The sequence below is a fragment of the Clarias gariepinus genome, chromosome 27 (assembly GCF_024256425.1).
Source record: "Clarias gariepinus isolate MV-2021 ecotype Netherlands chromosome 27, CGAR_prim_01v2, whole genome shotgun sequence".
Classification (NCBI taxonomy): domain Eukaryota; kingdom Metazoa; phylum Chordata; class Actinopteri; order Siluriformes; family Clariidae; genus Clarias; species Clarias gariepinus.
In genome coordinates, this window is record NC_071126.1 from 11,815,739 (window position 1) to 11,836,487 (window position 20,749).

The following is a 20,749-nucleotide window of genomic DNA, read 5'->3' on the forward strand; positions in this document are numbered from 1 at the left end:
TGATTTCTGTTTCCTGGTGTGTATTCTGGTGTGCATTTTTGTCAGTGCAATATTATTTCAAATAAATCATATTCAAATGATATAAAATTAACATTATAGAAATTTGTTAATAAGGATTGGACTGGATGGGCAAATGTGCAATTATTAAATTTTCAATTATTAAAGAAAAATTTACATTTATTTTTTTAAAATTGCTTTCTGTTAGGTTACTTACTATAATATTGATTTTATACAATAATGTCTGCCCATTCTTTTGAACTGTGGAGTTCATTTATTCATCTTTAGTTAGCACCTTACTTCACTCTTCACCATATCATGATAAGGGATCCAGAGCCTGTCCTGGGTTCACTGGGCACAAGGAGAGACTACATCCTAGATTAGGGTTCTCAAACCTAGTCCTGGAGAACTAGTGTCCAGCACAGTACGTAATTCACCAACACCTAAACACACCTACTGTTCCTGGTAATTAATCAATTAGTTGGATCAGTCGTGTTTAAGCAGAAGAATCACTGGCACTGCAGGACAGGAGTTGAAGAACCCTGCCCTAGATAGACACTTACATTCACATATGGGTTAACAGCCAGTCCATTTTTTAATAATAATAATAATAATAATAATAATTATTATTATTATTATTATTATTTTGTCATTGTCGTATGGTAAATATTTAAAAGACGTTGGCTGGGGTTTAGAGTAAAGTGTAAATTAGGGTGAATATGTAAAAATATTTTTGACTTCCTATTTCCACCTAAAGGACCATGGATGGATGAAAACAGCTCAAACTTTCCCACATAAAGTGAATTTAAAGAATATAGATTTAGGGACAGGTGAGACTGATTGAGAGAAATTGGATGACAGGTGCCGTCTCTGGTGCTCACAGTCGCAAGATAGTTCTAGCCTAATTATTACACTTAACCATTTCTATGTACTGTATGCTCAACTGAACTGGGATTTTTTTTTTACATTTCTACATTGTCTATGCTGTCTTGTCATGCAGGGTAGGAGTGGATTAAGGCTTAAGGCTCAGTTACTGCTCAGAAGATTGGGGGTTCAAGCCCTAGTCCCCCCACGCTGCTATTGTTGGGGCCTTGAGCAAAGTACTTAACTCTTCCTAACTAGCTACAATATGCAAAAAAATATATATTTCACTGTAATTTACAGTATGTATGACAAATACAGACTTTTTTATGTAAAAACATAAATTATTATAGAATGAATAAACCAAATTTCAGTAAGAGGGCAAAAACTTTTTTAAATCCATCAACAGACAAAGTTTACACTGTGTGAACACTTCTGTAAACTATGTACAACTGTAGCAGCATAACAGTTTTAAGGAAATAAACAAAAACCTTAAATTTAACATGGCAGACAGATGAACACAATACACTATAGAAAAATCTCAGTAGTAATTTTATTACTATTATTATTTTAATTATTTTTTCTTTTAAAAAGTGCCTTGCCCCCTTATTATGACGTCACATAAATTCATGTTAATTCTATCAAGCAGTTTACCTCGTGTCCTAACAGTTTTGTGCGAACGTGTAATGCAAACAATATTATCTTCTGTAGGTGTATTGTTTTACTATATTCCAAGCCCTTAAATGTAAATATACACAGGAGAATGTGTCAGCATGTCAGTTCTTCTGTACTTTTGTGACACTGAATCAACTTTTTGGTTGTTTGTTTCATAAACTGTATTAGTGTATTCACAGTAAATGCAGTATATTACATGGCTATGTTGTGAATATGTATAGTACAGTAACTACAGAATAGTTAAGGCTATGAATTGGAAAAGGGATATAAGCAGGAGTACAGTATATAGTTGCAGGGGGCCTGGAGCCTTAGGGCATGAGAAGGGGTTCAACCTGAACAGGGTGCCAATCCATCACAGAACACAAACTACGGAAACTTTTGGATTTTGGGATATTTTAAAAATATTTTTTACAAGAAACAATTTACTCATATAATCAAGTTTTGAAAACACATCGTAATATGTTTCACAAACTGTTCTTGTTTTCTGTTACATTTTGCAACCATGCGACTGCTTCCTAACCCGGTCATCAGTATGACAATTCATTGCTCTTTTGTCAAATGCTTCTTTTTAGGCTATCTAAAACATTAAACAACAGTTAAATTATTTTATTTCTAACACACACACACACACACACACACACACACATATATGTATATGGTTTTTTTTTCTATGTATGGAAACTTATGGCCCACCCTACTGTTTTTTTTCCACACACACATATATTACAATTATATACAATTAACTCTCTGTAAAGTATGTCAACAACAAGGAAAAGCACTTGTAAGGCTGTAAGTTATGATACGCAGTTATGATACGTGTCTCAAAACTGTGACGTGAAGCGTTATTGCTAATTATTGCACAGCAACAGCGCGAATATAGATTCCCGTTCCTGCGAATGAGGTTTGTCCCGTTTGGCTTTCCGTAATTCCCCGCCTTTCAAAACTACACGGCGGGAGTTGATTGGATGCGATTGGTCCTGGGCCGCGGAGAGCCAATCAGCGCGGGCCACGGTGAGCTAGCGCTTTATGCTTTATGGTTGACTGTGCTGCGGGTGTTAGTGCTGTGTGACTGAGCCAGAGTCAGTGCTGTTATCTGCGGCCTGGAACCCAACATGCGAGCCTTTCTGGGTGAGAACCGTCTACGTTTATCAGTGCACTTGTTGTTTGGTTTGTGGACTTGTTAGAGTATTGCTATCTTAACGATCAGGAGGGTAAAAATCTATCCGGCTGATTAGCAAAGGGTTGATGGGCTGTTCTGTGGCTAAAGTGATGGATTATTAAATGCAAAATCTGACCCGGCTTGTGCAGATATTTGTAAATGTGAATACTGATCGTGATCTAAATTGTATAGAGAAATCTCAACTAAATATCCAGACAGCTGATATGAAGCTATGCACTGTGTAAAGTGTTCATGAAAATGAAACATGAAATGTCAGTGTTTAGTCCTGGATCATCAAATTAAATATGCTTGTATGATCCTTAACACAGTATTCAACTGTATATGTGTACTTTTTCATGGTAGTTAAACTCAGTCTAAACTATACTGTACTGTAAACTTACAAGGAAACACCAGATCTGATCTGACTTTGAGTTCTTGGTCTATTCTGCACATATATTCTTAACCCTATCTATACATTATGCCCATCAGGTTTATATCTCACTGGGGTTTATCCACATGCAGTTCAAATGTAACTGCATGCATTCAATACGAATTGAAATCAATCAAACCATTTTAGAAAGCGTGAGGCTTTTTAAGATATTAGAAAATTGTTAAAAAAAAAAAAAGAATATGGTAAAGGAAACGCAGGCAGCCGGTTTAGTTGTGAGATTTGAATACTGTCACCGTCTTTTGCATGAAACAAATAGAACGAACAGCACTAGACGTTGGTCCATGATACCGTGAGCATTATAAATAGATACAGCAATCCTCATTGGGCATGACCAGTATTTCAAATCGTGTGGGTACAAACATTTCAGAATACAAATCAGGTTCAGGATGCAGGTTTATGCACAGTTACAGAGGTTTATACAAGGAACTAGCTCATTTTTATTTTTACTTTTTTGAGCTTTAAAGCTGAATGTTTGTGATTGACTCTAACTTGCTGCTTATGCGTTCAGGTGTGTTTGTTTGCTCTGTGGCGGTCCTCTCCGTCCACGCACTCTACTCTGCCAGCGACAATGTGATTGAGCTCAATCCTTCAAACTTCAACAGGGAAGTTCTGCAGAGTGACAGTTTGTGGCTGGTGGAGTTTTACGCCCCCTGGTGAGTTACAAAGTACAAAGCTTGTATTGTTATAGGTATATAAATCTCCATGTTTTGGTCCATAATTATGAGTCAGTTATATATCATAGTGGTGACCTTATTTAGATTAGGTTATGCCTAATACTTATTGAAAAAGTCTGTTTTGATTCATTAAATCTAATGATTTCTTTTTAAAGGTGTGGTCACTGCAAGAGCCTGGTCCCAGAATGGAAGAAAGCAGCCACCGCTTTAAAGGTAAAATTTAAATATATGATAATGTGTAAAAGTCTTGAGCCATACCTAATTTCTTTATAATAAATAAAATAAAAGGAAGTAGATTCCATTAAAGAAGATGACAAATGTTTTAATGCAATCCACCAGATGATGGTTGACATAAGCAACTAATTTTTAAATTGTAGCAACCTCAGCCTCATTTCCCCTCTCATCTATTCCACCCACTTAGCGTTCAGCAACACCAGTACACCGTACTAATCACCGGCCTGATCATCTGTCATCATCTGCACCTGTTTCTCACAGTTTCATGCCTTAACTTAGATGCTTTTATGCTTGAACGATTCATACTTAACAAACAAAAAGCATTTACGTGAAACTGTTCAGGGACTAGACTGAAAGAGAGTGTTTCAGGAAGCCTGGAGAACTATTACTTAAGATTATTTGCAGAATTTAAAATTTATTCATGCATTGTGCTGTAAACCAACAGGGTGTGGTGAAAGTGGGTGCCGTTGATGCAGACCAACACAAATCCCTGGGAGGTCAATATGGAGTTCGTGGTTTCCCCACCATCAAGGTCTTTGGTGCTAACAAGCATAAGCCGGAGGATTACCAAGGTACAGATTGCATTTCTCTGTTACAATTCCAGCCCCATCCGTATAATACACTTTATCCTGTACATGCTCACATCTTCATGGTTTATAGACGGATTGCAACATGGCAACAAATGTCTTCCTTTAGAATGTCACTTGAGCATGGCTTATAAACTGAACATGTCTGACACTGATAAACACTTTCATGGCAAGTTTTCTTTCTCCTGACACTTGCGCACATGGGACATGGGATATGGGAGGTACAGTATTATAGCACTTCCTATTGGATCTTACCCAAAACTGCAGCTGGGTAGTCTAATGTTGTCCTAGTGACTGGGACCTAGTCAGACTGTGGTTAACCAGCAGCCGCTATTTGCATCAGTGATTATATTATTTGCTTATAGACAAGTTCCAGGGAACAAGTCGAATATCGGACAATATGATGTCAGCCAATAAATTGTTATGCAATAATAATGTTTGGAATTTCAATTACAGAATTCCTGTAAGTCCATTAATATGATGTTGTCAGGATTGTGGATGCACAAGTTGAGCTCGATCAATAATGCGTCCCATGCTCATGTTCAAACTGTTTTTTTTTAATTACAGAACTAAAAGCCCAGATATACTCTGGTAATAATTCCATTATCCCAAATCCCCATGTGAAATTATTATTTTTTTATTATTTTCATTTATCCAGAATCATGAAGAGTCTGTTTGTAATTATGATGATTTTGCTGTCCATTGTTGCTTCATATAATACAGTATTGTTTAAAACTGAAAAAGTGAGTTTTAAAGCTTTAAGGTCAAACTTCTTTTTACTAGCCATGTGCCAGTGTGTACTTGTGCATGCAGAGTGCCGTGTATTTAAGCCATGTCTGTGGTGTTTTGTCTGTAGGTGGACGCAGCAGTCAGGCGATTGTTGAGGCAGCTCTGAATGCCGTGCAATCTCTAGTGAAAGACAGACTGAGTGGAAAATCTGGAGGTTCTGACTACAACAGACAGGTAACCAGGTTCACGAATGTCCTTTCCTTTACATTTTGTCTTTCATTATTTTCTTTAATTCTTTATTCTGTCTGGTGATTTTTAGAATTCTGGCGGAAGCAGTGGCGATAAGAAAGATGTGGTAGAGCTGACCGACGATAACTTTGACCGCATGGTTTTGGGCAGCGATGACGTGTGGTTGGTGGAATTCTTTGCCCCATGGTGTGGACACTGTAAAAAGTAAGCTTGTATAAATTCGAATGAAGTTCAAATATGGTCATGTGCCCTGCAAAGAAAAAGTAAGCTTGTATAAATTCGAATGAAGTGCTAATATGGTCATGTGCCCTGCAAAGAATAATGCATGATCATAAAGTAGGCATTGCAATTTGGGTTATTAATCTTCAATTTGATCTCGTCAGTCTTGAGCCTGAATGGACGGCTGCGGCTTCTCAAGTCAAAGAGCAGACCAATGGTAGAGTGAAGCTGGGAGCTGTCGACGCGACCGTACATCAGGTTCTGGCAAGCCGTTATGGGGTGAGTCTGATACCTCAATGTCTTTCATATCTGTGTAAAGCTTGACTGTAAGCTTTGTTGTCCTGGCCTCAATCAGTGATCGTTTCCATTTCTCGTTTATAGATCAGAGGATTCCCTACTATTAAGATCTTTCGAAAAGGAGAGGAGCCCGAGGACTACCAGGGTGGACGCACACGCTCAGACATTATTGCCCGTGCCATCGACCTTTACTCAGACAATGCCCCTCCTCCAGAACTACTCGAGGTCTGTTCTTTTAGGTTTCCTATTCCTTAAGCTTAATGAGCTGGTAATCTAGTACTGCTTTCTAGAAATGTGCTTTTGTTGATATTATAAGGCAAATTGTGCATTGTCCTTTTTAGATTCTGAGTGAGGATGTTTTGAAGAAGACTTGTGAAGACAGTCAGCTTTGTGTCATTGCCGTTTTGCCTCATATTCTAGATACAGGTATGAGAACTGGTTAAGAACATTACAAAACCAAATACAGCTGTTTTTTTTTTTTTTTTTTTTTTCATTTATTTTTAAATATATAACGTGTTGTACGAGTCAAAAGTTTGGACACAATTTTTAAGACATGAAGTTCTACTGTTCTGGAATAGTTTCTGCAAGAACGGTATTGTCAAGTGCGTTTGCAAAACCCATCAAGCACCATGATGAAACTGGCTCTCATGAAGACCTTCACAGGAAAGCAAGAACAAAACTTCCCTCTGCTGCAGAAAAGTTCATTTAGAGTTACCAGTTAACAAACCATTATGAAGAATAAGTAGCAGACACATCTGAATATCAACTGATCATTGCAAGATTATTGCATATTTTGTTTTACAATGTAGAAATAAATAGAAATCAGGAAAGACTATGGAATAAGAATGTGTCTAAACTTTTGACTGGTAGTGTGTGTATGTGTGTATAATATACTATAATATAATATAATATAATTTTGACTGTGTGTATATAAAATGACTATAAGAAAAACTGAAATAATCACATGGTCTTAAGTATTCAGACCCTTTGCTCAGTATTTAGTAGAAGCACCCTTTTCATCTAATACAGCCATGAGTCTTTTTGGGAAAGATGCAACAAGTTTTTCACACCTGGATTTAGGGATCCTTTGCCATTCCTCCTTGCAGATCCTCTTCAGTTCTGTCAGGTTGGATGGTAAACGCTGGTGGACAGCCATTTTTAGGTCTCTCCAGAGATGTTCGATTGGGTTTATGTTAGGGCTCTGGCTGGCCCATTCAAGAACAGTCACAGAGTTATTGTGAAGCCACGCCTTCATTATTTTAGCTGTGTGCTTAGGGTCATTGTCTTGTTGGAAGGTAAACCTTTGGCCTGGGCTGAGGTCCTGAGCACTGCCCCAAAGATGAATGCGGCCAAGTACAGGGATATCCTGGATGAAAACCTTTTCCAATCGTCCTGTCCCTGCAGCTGAAAAACACCCCCACAGCGTGATGCTGCCATCACCATGCTTTACTGTTGGGACTGTATTGGACAGGTGATGAGCTGTGCCTGGTTTTCTCCACACATACCGCTTAGAATTAAGTCCAAAAAGTTATATCTTGGTCTCATCAGACCAGAGAATCTTATTTCTCACCATCCTGGAGTCCTTCAGGTGTTTTTTAATGTGTCTTGCACTGAGGAGAGGCTTCCGTCGGGCCATTTTGCCATAAAGCTGCAGCTGGTGGAGGGCTGCAGTGATTGTTGACTTTCTACAACTTTCTCCCATCTCCTGACTGCATCTCTGGAGCACAGTCATAGTGATCTTTGGGTTCTTCTTTACCTTGTGCACCAAGGCTCTTCTCCCCCGATAGCTATGTTTGGTCGGACAACCAGCTCTAGAAAGGGTTCTGGTCGTCCCATACGTCTTCCATTTAAGGATCATGGAGGCCACTGTGCTTTTAGGAACCTTAAGTGCAGCAGAAATTTTTTTGTAACCTTAGCCAGATCTATGCCTTGCCACAATTCTGTCTCTGAGCTTTTCAGGCAGTTCCTTGACCTCATAATTCTCATTTGCTCTGACATGCATTGTGAGCTGTAAGGTCTTATATAGACAGGTGTGTAGAACCATCTCAAGGATGATCAGAAGAAATGGACAGCACCTAAGTTAAATATGAGTATCACAGCAAAGGGTCTCATCTACTTAGGCCGATGTGATATTTTATATATACAACTTCAGTCTTATTTGTTTCTGCAGTGTCTGTAATCCAAACTTACATTGGCTGTATTCTTTATTGTGTAATTTAGGTGCAGAAGGCAGAAATGCTTATCTGGATGTCATGACCAAGATGGCTGAGAAGTACAAGAAGAAGATGTGGGGGTCAGTGCTAACCTGTTTTCATCTATATTGTTTATAAAGTGGACTGGAGGCGGGGCTGCAATGGTTATTATGACTAGTAATGTTTTTAACGAGTGGCTTAACCTTTCTCTTTTATAAATTTAGCTAGATGCCCTTATGCAGAGTAACTTTATATATATATATAAAGCTGAGGGTTAAGGACCTTGCTCAAGGGCACAACAAAGGACAGCTTGGTGGTTGTGGGATTTAAACCTGGGACCTTCCGAACCGTAGTCCAATGCCTTAACCACTGAGCTACCCCGACCTTGTGATACTAATATTATTATGGACAAAAGAAAGAATGAGAATGATTTAGTGCGTCTATCAAAAATTCAACATTTAGATGATGGTGACGTAAAGGCCGGTACGGCCTTCTTGCGAGCCCAGCTGCAGCCAACCGTTAAAATATTTTTTTTATAGTCTTACGAAATTATCGTGTGTAACCCTGGAATGCCAGTAGTGGCCACTTTTTCCAATAGTACATTTTCTCAAATGATGCCATTAGATTAGTCTGTCTTGTCTTGGTGGTGTCACTCTTGGCCTTCCTGACCTGGGGGGAGCAGCAGAGGAACCAGTTGTTTGCAATCTGATTGTGTGAAGACAAAATGCACACTCAGAATGATTTCCTTACTTCTGATATAAAAAGTTATGTCAGCTTGACATAGTCACATGTTAAATTTTGTGCGTGTGTTATTAAATTGTTTATATATATATACACACACATACATATATATATATATATATATATATATATATATATATATATATAATTTTTTTTTTTTTTTGTGGAACGTTGCTTTTGTACACGACTATGGACACAAAGAACACAATCCCATATTAGTTTAGATTTTGGTTCCTGTCAAGTTTTCCTAGCTCAAAGTTAAAAGTAAATAATAATTCTAAAAGCACTTTTTTTTCCCCCTCCTCCCCCTCTGTCTCTAATTAAACTTCTTCCTTCTGTAGCTGGCTGTGGACCGAATCTGGAGCTCAGATGGAACTTGAGGCCTCTTTGGGGATTGGTGGTTTCGGCTACCCAGCCATGGCAGCCATTAATGCTCGCAAGATGAAGTTTGCTCTTCTTAAAGGCTCATTCAGTGAGACAGGAATTCATGAGTTCTTAAGGTAATTTTTTCCCCTTTCTTTTGTCTTGTGTTTCCCTGAGAATTATTGCAGCACTTAAGGTTATTTACTTCCTCCCCACCGTAGGGACCTTTCTGTTGGGCGAGGTTCCACTGCCACAATATCAGGAGGGGCTTTACCTAAGATCCACACTGTTGAAGCTTGGGATGGGAAGGATGGAGTCGTAAGTAGCTTTTTTTGTTTTTGTTTGTTTAAGGTAAAATTTTTTACATAAAGCTTCTACAGTAAATCAATGCCCTCGGTGGGAAAACTTTCAGAAACAAATCTGTGTATGTACAATAATTTTTTTATAAAAAAAAAACTCAATATTTTTATCATGCAAATGAAATCTCTTATATAAAGGTCATCATCACTGACGCCTATTTAAAGCGTTCTTGTACATGTCACAGTAGCATAAATGTCTTGTGAGGACAAGACGTTTGATAATATCCTGTCTCTTTTCCATTCCCTCAGCTTCCTGTGGAGGATGACATTGACCTGAGTGATGTGGATCTGGATGACTTGGAGAGGGATGAATTATGAGAGCTTAGGCTGTGCGAGGCTTGTCCAGTTTGAGCCTGTCTATGCGCCTCCTCTCCCATGGATGAGGGGAAAACTGGGACTTTGTTACTGAGCACTCTTGAAACAAAGACATGTCTCACTTTTAATTCTCTTCAATCGTTTTGACGAGGCGGGATCGGGATTTAAATCGTGGTTGCTTTAGCTTTGTCTCACAGGCCTCTTTTTTTTTTTGATTGGCTGACTGTTGTGCCAATATCGCTATTAAACAGGATTGTCATTTCACGCTTTCCTGTCCGGTTGTACACATTACATATAGGTTTGTTTTCTTTGTTCCAATAAAATCCTACCCAGCCCCGTGGTGTGTCCAGTGGTGTCCATTCCTCAGTGAACAATGAGTAAAACAGGATAAAGTCTTCGTAATTAATGGGGCGAGTAACTGAGACAGGACGTTCACTGAGGACAGGAAACCACTCTAAGTGACCGGATGCAGTCAAAACAGCTTTATATTCTTTGTCCTGGATTTATCCTGCTGTTTCCCTCTTCCATGTGACGTTCCTTTTTAAGTCAATGTCCCTTCCTCTGTATTTGTGCTGGGTAGGGAGCAAAATGGGAACTGTGTAGATTTTTCTTACACAAGTGTGTTTAATGTTTTTGTTATGAAAATAAAAAATACACTGAAGTCACTGCATTTTATTATGGATATACAAATCTTACTAAGTTTTATTTTTTTCTGGTTTGCTAAGATACTTAAATAATAGTTGGTGGCTTGACTTCTCAATACATAATTCATACAAGTACAGCATTCAGCTGGAAAGGCCAACACTACAGTACATATCTACTTTTGATTAGACTGAGATAGAGCAAATAGTTTTTTTTTTTGCTCAAGTGCTGTACAAGACTTACATGCTTACTACACACACATCTATGTTTATGAGCCAAGGAATGTGATGCAGTCAACATAAACACAAGCTTTGGCAAATCACTCTTGATGAAGCATAGCATAGCATAGTGGCGAAGTCCTAAACTATTAATACAACTGTGTAAGCTGGCAACAAGCAACAGTCCAAAGACAAAAACTGAAGTTTCAAACAAATTCAATACAAGACTAAATACTGAAGAATTTACTTTACAATTTCCATAAAACAGATACATTTTGCAGAACTGAATCATGCCTATAATGCATTGGGATTTTTGGACTGAGCTTTAACCTATAGAAAGCTATACCAAGTGCTACTTAACTACGTTTTGCATAATGGGGTTGAAAGAAAGCAAAATATGGGTGCTTTACTCTCATAGCGGTGGCATATTCAGATTAAATCTTCTAAAGCCTGTTTGCACTGCCTCAAAGATAGTCAATGTCTATACCTCAAGATCTGCTTGCATTTATGGTTCTATATTAATCAAGTGGCTGCCTTGACTGTCTGATATTCAGCACATTAAATAAAATGAGTTGCTTGCAAACTTATTTGACACATACCAAATAATATGATTGTCCTATAAGGAACTTAACTTTAAGAAAAAGGGCTAAATCTGTAAGTACATTTGAGTAAACTGAGCAGATTTTGTGACTGACGCATCACATATATGAAGCTGATTTGTTGCTCGAATGCAGTCCATGACTTGGAGAACAACCAGCTGATCCTTCTGTCTAAGTGTGAAGATGTGACGTGGTTTTCTGAGGCTGTTGCTGCTTTCATAACTAGCGAGGAGAGCTCTGATCAGACTGGAGCAGTCGAACAATGGAAGGATCACTCTTGGCACCTTTGATGAACTCCTCTAGGGAAAGCCTCCCTGTAATACAAAAAAGGCGAATGCCAGTAATATCATTACCAGGCATATCTCCATAATCATGTACACACTAAGGTGAATTATATTGGAGCATTATTTCACAAACCACAAACAAACAAAACATTTCAGGTTATTAGAAAAGGTAATATTCCAGGTTTTATAGCCAATACAACTGATTTGTCCTTAAGGATTACTTGTTGCTAAAGGGCAGCATATCCAACGTTTTGGCGTCTAATTGTGTTTAATGGTGTGGTCTTACAAATCTCTTGGCTAATATAAGTTTTATTGAATTTGTACTGATTTTGCCAATAAAGCTTTAGATATAATTGAAACTGATAGCATGGCAAACCACACCATTTCAATAGCAGCCATCATGCATTCATTGATCTCCACTAAACACTTGGTGGAGCCCAACCTAGGAGCATTGAATATGAACAGCAGGAGTGTATATACCCTGAATGAGACACCGGTCCATCACAGGACAACATGCAGAGATAGGAATTAAGTGCAGCAAATCCACCTATGGGTATGTGCATTGAAGGTAGGTAGCAGAGAATCCTGAAGAAACTCATGTGGGCACAGAACAAGTAAACTCCACACTGTGACTCGAGATCAGGATCTAACTGTGGACCCAGGTGCTATGAAGGATTAGAGCTTCACACGGTCATTATTTTCTAGCTGATGAGCAGTAAGCACTGGACTTCCAGATGCCTCAGACTTTACAGAATATTTCTGTGCCCTATTTTCCCTCTCCCAATGAGAACACAGCCAGCTGTGTCCTTGAGGGCTCCTGGAACTCCAAGCTGAATCCCACATGTACATGCCACTGCTGAGAGGCTTAATGCTCACTGAAGTGTGAATGTGCAAAACAAAATACAGACCTTTCAATACGCCTGCCATGTCTGCTATCCTTTATGATGCTTTATAATTGACTAAAATAAAACATGCAATAATTAAATAATAAAAAATCAAGCTTGCTTTTGGACAGTTTTTACCGTCATGGTCTGTATCCATTTGTCTAAAGATCTTGTCAGTGCGTTTCTCTGGGGTCGACTCATCCTCCGGCATCTTCATTACCGAGGACACCATTTTGTAAATTGCCTGTGTTTATGGGGGGAAAAACCTGATTATACAACAATTTATCAGTACACTCCTTCTGTAAACACTACGAGTGTTATTTTGATTGGTTAGTTCAAAGAAAAATGCGTGTATTACAAAAAATAATCATAGAGAGTCAACATTATTTTTTGTTAAATGCACACAGAGCACTTGCCATTTTTGGCACAACCATATGGCCTGCGTAACAGCTCGATGTGTTCTGTTTATTCAGGCGACTATTTCACCAAACATTCAACTGAACCAATACTGATATGGAACAAACTGCTTTAGCAACAGTGACCTACAAGTGCAAATACAGCGCTGCAAATACAAGAAAAAAAATGTAAGTAGATCTGGGAAAATGTTTTCCAGAACAAAAATATATATGATTTTTATTTTATTTTTTTCGAAAACTGCCCTAAATTTATTGGTTTGATTTCTTTATGACCTGTAGGCCACTTTTGCTCCTGTTCCATTGTGTCTTATTAAAGCTTAACATAGCATAATTACACCAATTTAATCCAAATTACCTTCACAGCAAGTGCTCTTCTCTCACCTGCACTATTTCGAGCATCTCGGCTCGGCTGATGTATCCGTTTCCATCCAGGTCATACATGCTGAAGGCCCAGCGAAGCTTCTGTTCCAGACCTCCCCGTGATGTCACGCTCAGCGCGATGATAAACTCCCGGAAATCGATTGTCGCGTCACCGTTGGTGTCAAAAGTACGAAAGACATGTTCTGCAAATTTTGAGGCATCTCCATATGGAAAGAAATTGGCATAGATTTTCTTGAACTCATCCACAGTTAAGTGTCCAGTAGGACAATCTTTAAGAAAGCCACGGTACCACTCTTGCAGCTCATGGTCGGTGAACTCCGTGTTTTCCCGCAGATCATTCAGAACCTCAGGACGCAGCTTGCTGTTCTGTTTACCCATGATGCTGATGCACTCATACACCAAGACCCCTCTTGCTAGATCACTCTTTTGTCTGGGTGTCCAACGCCTTCCCTATACAATGACAACAGAATGAATAATAATTACAAAAGGAAAAGTAATTTGAACAGTCTCAGACATCACCTTTTTTGGTAATTCCATTTTCATACACTTTTTCCTCTCTTTTGTCAGATGATGATTTGGCCAGATGGAGAAAGATATTACATCTAGGGAGATGAGAGGAGGGAGTCTGGTATCCATGGATACCATTTAGTGGCGTATTAAGGTGAAAATTTATCGATTTGGTGTGGTGGGGGTGAGGAGCTAATGGCCATCTGTGAGATGCTTACAAAAGGTCATGACTCGACTAGACAACCTGGGAAACCACTAAGACGGTGGGAGTTACAAGTTATATAATACAAACGAGTCTACGGATCTGTCTGCAAGAATAAATCTTTTAAATAAATGAACAAATTACAGTGATACATGCATATGTATATGCATGTGTGTGTGTGTTTGAGTCAGAAGATTTTGCACCTTCTGCATACTTCACATTCTCTATACCTCTATCCTAAATTCTACATGGATACTTCAACAGTCAGAGATCTCTCATTTCAGTTGGCTTTAACACACATCAAGACCGTTTTTCTCTTAATCGCAGTGTGTCCCATATTAAATTCTCTGCTCCGAGCTTAATTTTTCATGATCATGCAAAATTCCTTTAATCTTTCATCATCAGTAAGAATGTGCTGTTTGTCACATTAAAGGACTGTTGGCTGATAAAAAGTGTGACCTAAACCTGTTAGATCTTTTAATAGTCCACCATGCAGGTGTGAACATTCAGCTATGACATCAACATGTTCTGCATGCTTTTTTTTCTAGAATTAATTTTGTCCCCATAATAATAAAACAATATGATTAGTGCTAAATTGCCAACTTCAATACAAGTACAGTTTGAGACTATCTACAGTACTGTGAAAAAGTCACTATATTCACAGAGTATTGCTTTACTTTTGTTTGTCTATTTGCATGTGCACTTTATGTTGTCTTTTGCTGTCTTTTGTATAGTTCTTAGACATTTTTTGCTTCATAGTTTGCTTGCAAAGAGACAGACTTTTTTGAGGATTAGTTCTCCAGGTGTTCTAAAAAAATTTTTTGGGCTGTCATTATTGGGAAGTTTCTGGCTCTCGTTTGCAGTCCAGTCCCTGTACCTGACCGGTTTCAGAGAAATGTTTTTGTTCATGAATCCACACAGTGACCTACTGTATGAATCATCTATTTAAATAAAAGAAATGTGGTCAAACCTCAGTCTTACAATGATACCTTTTACGTTTCATACACTGGAGAACCCTCAGAAATTTTTTTGTGTGTATGTCTGTCTGTCTGTACAGTATGTCTGACAGAATTTAATGAAACTGTGGCAGGTTTCAGGTATTTGCCTGAAGTTAAACCTGTGCCATAAATGAAATCAAATAGTAGAAGTTTAGTTATGAACAGTTGCGTTAGATTTCGGGCGTGTTACCTCTAGATGAGTTTGGCTACACAAGTGCGTCACTTTACAAAGCCAATCAACTCGGTAGTATACCGTGTATAGACAGAGTATGCAAAAGGCTATGGAAACTGAACATTCAAAGATAAATGGGCAGATAAATGTGGAAAGTTTAAAACCAGTTTCTCTTATAGGTCCCGAAACCATGGTGCTAATAACAAGCAGTGAAGCGTCATAATGAGATAAAACACAGGTCGTTACATTTATACCTGATAAATATAGTTCGGTATAACAGTATACAGTTATACCCTAACTGGAAGCCCAGTGTTCTGCGCTAAAACATAATTTATCCCGGAAAACTGGGTAAACAGAATTTAATGAAACTTTTGCAGTACCTAAATACCTCCCAGAAGATTAACCTGCACCTTTAGTGATATCATAATTGTTGAGTAAAATTGATATTATGAACAGTTATGTGCGAGATTTAATAATCTACTTTAAAATAAGCTACTAATAAACTTCTTGCTCAATGTAAACAAACACATACACCAACAGATATTAATTAGAAAAGCTCAACTGAATATTTATACTGAGATTAGTTAATATTTTCACCTTTGAAATAACAACAATGAAGTGGTGTAAGTAAATTTTAACCAACTGTAGCCGTTTAAAGACAAAACTTAATTTTCATCCGATCTACTTTTTTTCGTTTCTCATCTGTGATTTACTCTAAGGTTATCCGAACACAGAGTGTACAGTATTTCACTAATGACAAAAGAAGTATAACTTAGTGTAAACTAAGCATAAGATACTCAATTGTTCAAAAATGTTATTTCCTTGTATTAATAAGTTAGGTAGAGAGTTCTGCTGTACAGATAGACAGGCAGAAATGTATGTGGGCTTCAACCTAAAATAATATAATTACTGGTTACAATAAAGCCGATCAGCTTATTATTAGCATTTAACTATTCTAAAAACTATTTTCTTGGTAATGACAGGTACTTATAATAGTTCAACCACAAAAACATCTAACTTAAGGCATGAACCAGTGAAAAACAGGTGCGGATGATGGAAGATGATCAAGCGGCTGATTAGTACAATCGTGATGCTGAATGCTGAGTGGTTAAAACAGACGAGAGGGGAAAAAGTTGCTGCAGAGGCATTTTTGAGCCTGTCACAGTAAAACATTTGCTTCCATTTTTTTAATTGTATCTTCCTCATTTCCATTCCAAATGAGGTGTGGCCCAAGACTTTTGCACAGTACTGTGGGTGAAGTGTAGGTTAAAGGCAAGTTTTTATATGTAGTAGGCTATACTCGGATACATCAACTCCACAGACTTGTGTGACCACTTGTTAGTTACCTCATGTCCTCCCAGATTTGTATTTAATATTTAGTCCTTTGCCTATTTACTTTCTTTCTTTTAGAATAATTAGCTTTAAATGTCATATTAACAAAGATAGCCAAAATTTTGCTGGCAGGAAATAATATAATGAAAAAAGCAGAAGATAAACTCAGCACGCCAAATAATTATTCCATATTGTACTGTACTAACAAGTTAAAACTTTACCAGGTAAAATGTCTTTTTTGCACTTTGCTAAGTTTAGTAAACTCGCCTTTATGCTTTATTAATAATGCTTTCAGGTAAGAGGTTCTGTTAGGACTCTTTTAATATTTTTATCATTGTCCACCTCTTCAACAGGAAGTGGTTTCACTCAGCTTGGTCCTGAAATCTGAGTCACATGTCACTGCTGCTCTACTCCTTCATAACGACGGGTGTAGTTGAGTTCTACTCCCACTTTCCTTCAAATGCCTGCCAAGCCACATTAAAACCCAGAACTTTCCAGTCTGCAGAACAAAATACAGTGCCATAGGGGAAAAAAGACAATGTTGTGCAGGCAAAACGACTGGTCTTGTAGGCCCTTTTTTTTTTGGTTCAAACAACATCGACATGTGGGTAGTACAAATACTGAGCTGAAATTCAGTGTAATGTGTTTTCCATGAAAAGATGCCAAATTTAAAAAAAAATAATAATCCAATTTGGGGCAGTGGTGTAAAAAAACACTTTTTGCTACTATGAATTTGTCTATAATATAACTACTATAAACATTTTGCAGAGAAAGTGTAACTCTCCAGTTTCAAAAGATTTTTGAGATGTTTTTCAACTGCTGTGCATGAGCATCAAAAACTACTGGCCTTCATATATATAAATTCTAATTTAATTTGTCACATACAGTCATACACAGTATGATATGCAGTGAAATGCTTAGACAATTGCCCGTGACCTTAAAATATAAGACTATGAATAGAAAATAAATATGAAAAAGAAAACAGAAGGTAAATTTAACTCAGAAAGATTAAAGTAAAATCTAAAATTAAAATAAAAAAACATTACTGTACAGTACAAAATATGCAATATAAGAGAAATATATGAAAAAATATAGAAAATGAGAGCTGTACTGTACTGTAAACACACACACACATATATATATATATATATATATATATATATATATATATATATATAAAATGTTGTATATCTGGTTTTTAATAGTGAAAAAAGGTGTTGTGATTTCTTCCCAACAGACCACAATAAAAGACTAGACTTTTCATATCAGGGACCGTGTTTGTTTTGTTGGGGACGACGCTTGTCAATACACATTTTAAACCTTTTCCAAAGACTATTTTGAATGCAGTTTTACTTTGATAGTGGTTTCACCTTGCAACTGATCACTGAACAAAGTGTTTCAAAATTTATTTGCGCAAATAGTTGAACATTGTTCAGCATTAGTCAAGGTGTAAAAATAGTCCAGCATGCATTGAATTTACAGTGTAAAGATTTTTATGTAACATTGGTCCTTTACAGGCCCTGACTGCTTGTCTTTGTCACTCTGTCTCTTCTTAAAGTAGTACACATTACCACAACCTAAATCTTACCCACTTAACCAGTGTGTTTATTTTTAACCAGAATTTTGCACCATCATACGACATGGAATTCGCAGTATGATGTCTGTGCAAAATAAAATAAAAATAATTACAATGCTCTTGTCACTTATAGACCTGTTTTTCTGTATATTTTAGGTGATTGTGTATAATATAGTTTTCCATGAAGGACATCTTAACATGTGCGGGTTTGATGACATCAGCTGTCTTGGTACAAGTCTCCTGGTGGTTGTGGAGTAGTAGCGAGTCAACTCTGGCCCATCATGCATAAATCATCAAGCCCATTAGTCTCCTTGTGTTCGTGTGAGCCTCATTAAGCCCCTATGCTTGAAAGCAGGGTAACCGAAATCTACCCTGACTGGTGTCAAAAGATCAGCAGAACACAAATCCGATGGCTTTCTCCTGCTCCACTGAACCATAAGCTGAGCCTAAAACTAACACCTTATGTGCTGACTCATCACATATGCCCAAGGAAAAAGCGTTTTTTTTCTCTTCTTCTATACTTCTATAAACTTGTTTGTTAAACATGTTATGGAAAGGTCAATGCTTTCCTACTTTCCTAAAACAAAAACACTTATAATGAGAACATGTGCCACCAAATTTCTCTTATATAAACCAGATTTATCCCTAATCCCCATTTTTTTTTTTTTTTGGGGGGGGGGGGACTCAACTTAGTTGTGCAACTAGTCATGAAGAAGATATTAAATGTGTTTGGCTGCTTTGTAATTCGTGTTACTGTAACTTCTGTCACAGAGATCTGAAAGTGCTTGTGACTCAGTTGGTAACAATTACAGGACACACACTGACTGTTTCTTTCCCCTTCTACACGTTTACACGTTTACTGCACGACTTTAAACTGCCGGTGCTTTTTTCCTAATATTTTAAAAGATTGTATTTTGCAAATATAATCTCAAAAAATAAAAAATAAAATCTCTGTGCACCGGATATTTAGAGGATAAACACGGTCGGGCCACACCTACCATCATCACCTAGCGCTCATGTGGAACGTTAACGCGAATACACACACACACACACACAGAGAGAGGGAAAAAAAACCGCATCTGTTAAAACAGTTAAAACAGCGGGTCTAAAAGAAAATGAACTATTTTTGTGTAAATAAACAACAGGAAAGTAAGTTTAACTAACAGGTGGTCGGGTATAAACGCCTGAAAACAGCTTTCTTTTAAGTATCAACTTGAACTTACCTTCAAGGAGAGTAGAAATGATAGTAAAATAACGACAATACGCTTAAATTATATTCCCCAACGTATTCATTCCCGCACAGCTTGTAGAATACACTAACACATCCGAAACATTCACTTTTCCTCGCCTTTAAGAAAGCAGGGTCGGTCAAACGATTACTAAAGCTAACACTTGAAACCTCCTCCTCCTCATCATCATTTCTGCCACCGGGAGACCCGATACCCCGGACCTGCCCGCTCGCCTGCTCGCCTGTCCGTGGGCGAGACCACTGCGGTGTGTAGGGGGACACGCATAAAGGCGTTTGGTTTATTTTCGACATTTCTCTCCTTTTTTGCAAAGTGAAATGTCTTACAATAAATATTCTTACCCTATACACTACAGGAATACTAGAACATACTCACAAAAAATCAAATGTTTAAATTAAGTCATCCTGAGCGTTTAAAGATCATCTCCCATGCCATGGATTGGTCTAGTCCAAATACGCTCCTCGTCGGAAAAGGCAGCTGTGGCGACACACACTATGGAAAAAAAAACCTTTTGTGACTCAACGAGGGAGAAAAAACGAGCGGATTCGTCAAATTATTAAATTACATTTAATCAAATGAAATGAGGTGAATAAGATACTTCTCAATTGTGCATGATGGAGTCTAAACAAGATGAATTCAATGTTTTTGGACGTTAAATTGTGATTATATGGAATAAACGAAACTGACACAAGTTAAATAGATTAAACTGTAAAGTCGGAAATTTTTGTTTTGGAAGTCATGGTCTTGTTTGTTTGGTGATTCAGCAGGGGGCGCCATAGTATTAACAGAGAGAGAGAACGAGAGAGAGAGAGATTTTCACAATATGCAACAGTTCATTCATCTTTTATACCGCTTATTCTTGTAAGAACTGTTAACTGACTGTTAGTGGTGTTGTTACATAATCACCTAATGCCATACGTGTTATTTCATAGTTTTAAAATCCCCAGTTTTGTTGTAGAAAATAATTTACTAAACAAAAACAAAGAAATTTGCAAGTGATAAATCAATCTAAGAAGCTCTTTAGTCCACCGTGATTAAGTTTTTAATACATTCACCTGTCCTGTGTCCTGTCATTCTGTAAACCCCTTGGCTTGCTTATCAGGGACAATCTAACCATTATTATCTATACACATTTTTACTTGCTACAATATTCACATATAACATTTTATTTAATTAAAAAATATCCTTT

General features: G+C 37.6%; 2 protein-coding genes across 2 annotated transcripts; one reads left to right on the top strand and one right to left on the bottom strand.

Annotated features, from left to right (window-relative positions):
* The first annotated feature begins 2,548 nt into the window (after nucleotides 1-2,548).
* Nucleotides 2,549-10,763, top strand: pdia6 (protein disulfide isomerase family A, member 6). The gene is made up of 13 exons (XM_053488959.1): nucleotides 2,549-2,661; nucleotides 3,652-3,796; nucleotides 3,973-4,030; nucleotides 4,497-4,623; nucleotides 5,495-5,601; nucleotides 5,687-5,820; nucleotides 6,000-6,114; nucleotides 6,217-6,357; nucleotides 6,474-6,558; nucleotides 8,353-8,425; nucleotides 9,407-9,565; nucleotides 9,650-9,746; nucleotides 10,037-10,763. Exons 1-13 carry the CDS (start codon nucleotides 2,646-2,648, stop codon nucleotides 10,103-10,105), a joined length of 1,326 nt encoding a protein of 441 aa, XP_053344934.1. The 5' UTR covers nucleotides 2,549-2,645; the 3' UTR covers nucleotides 10,106-10,763.
* Nucleotides 10,764-11,190: 427 nt separating this feature from the next.
* Nucleotides 11,191-19,758, bottom strand: hpcal1 (hippocalcin-like 1). Its single transcript, XM_053488960.1, has 4 exons — nucleotides 19,537-19,758; nucleotides 13,527-13,976; nucleotides 12,868-12,973; nucleotides 11,191-11,875 (listed from the first exon to the last, which is right to left on the bottom strand). The coding sequence occupies exons 2-4, from the start codon at nucleotides 13,902-13,904 to the stop codon at nucleotides 11,784-11,786; spliced, it is 576 nt and encodes a 191-aa protein (XP_053344935.1). The 5' UTR covers nucleotides 13,905-13,976; nucleotides 19,537-19,758; the 3' UTR covers nucleotides 11,191-11,783.
* Between the last annotated feature and the right edge of the window lie 991 nt (nucleotides 19,759-20,749).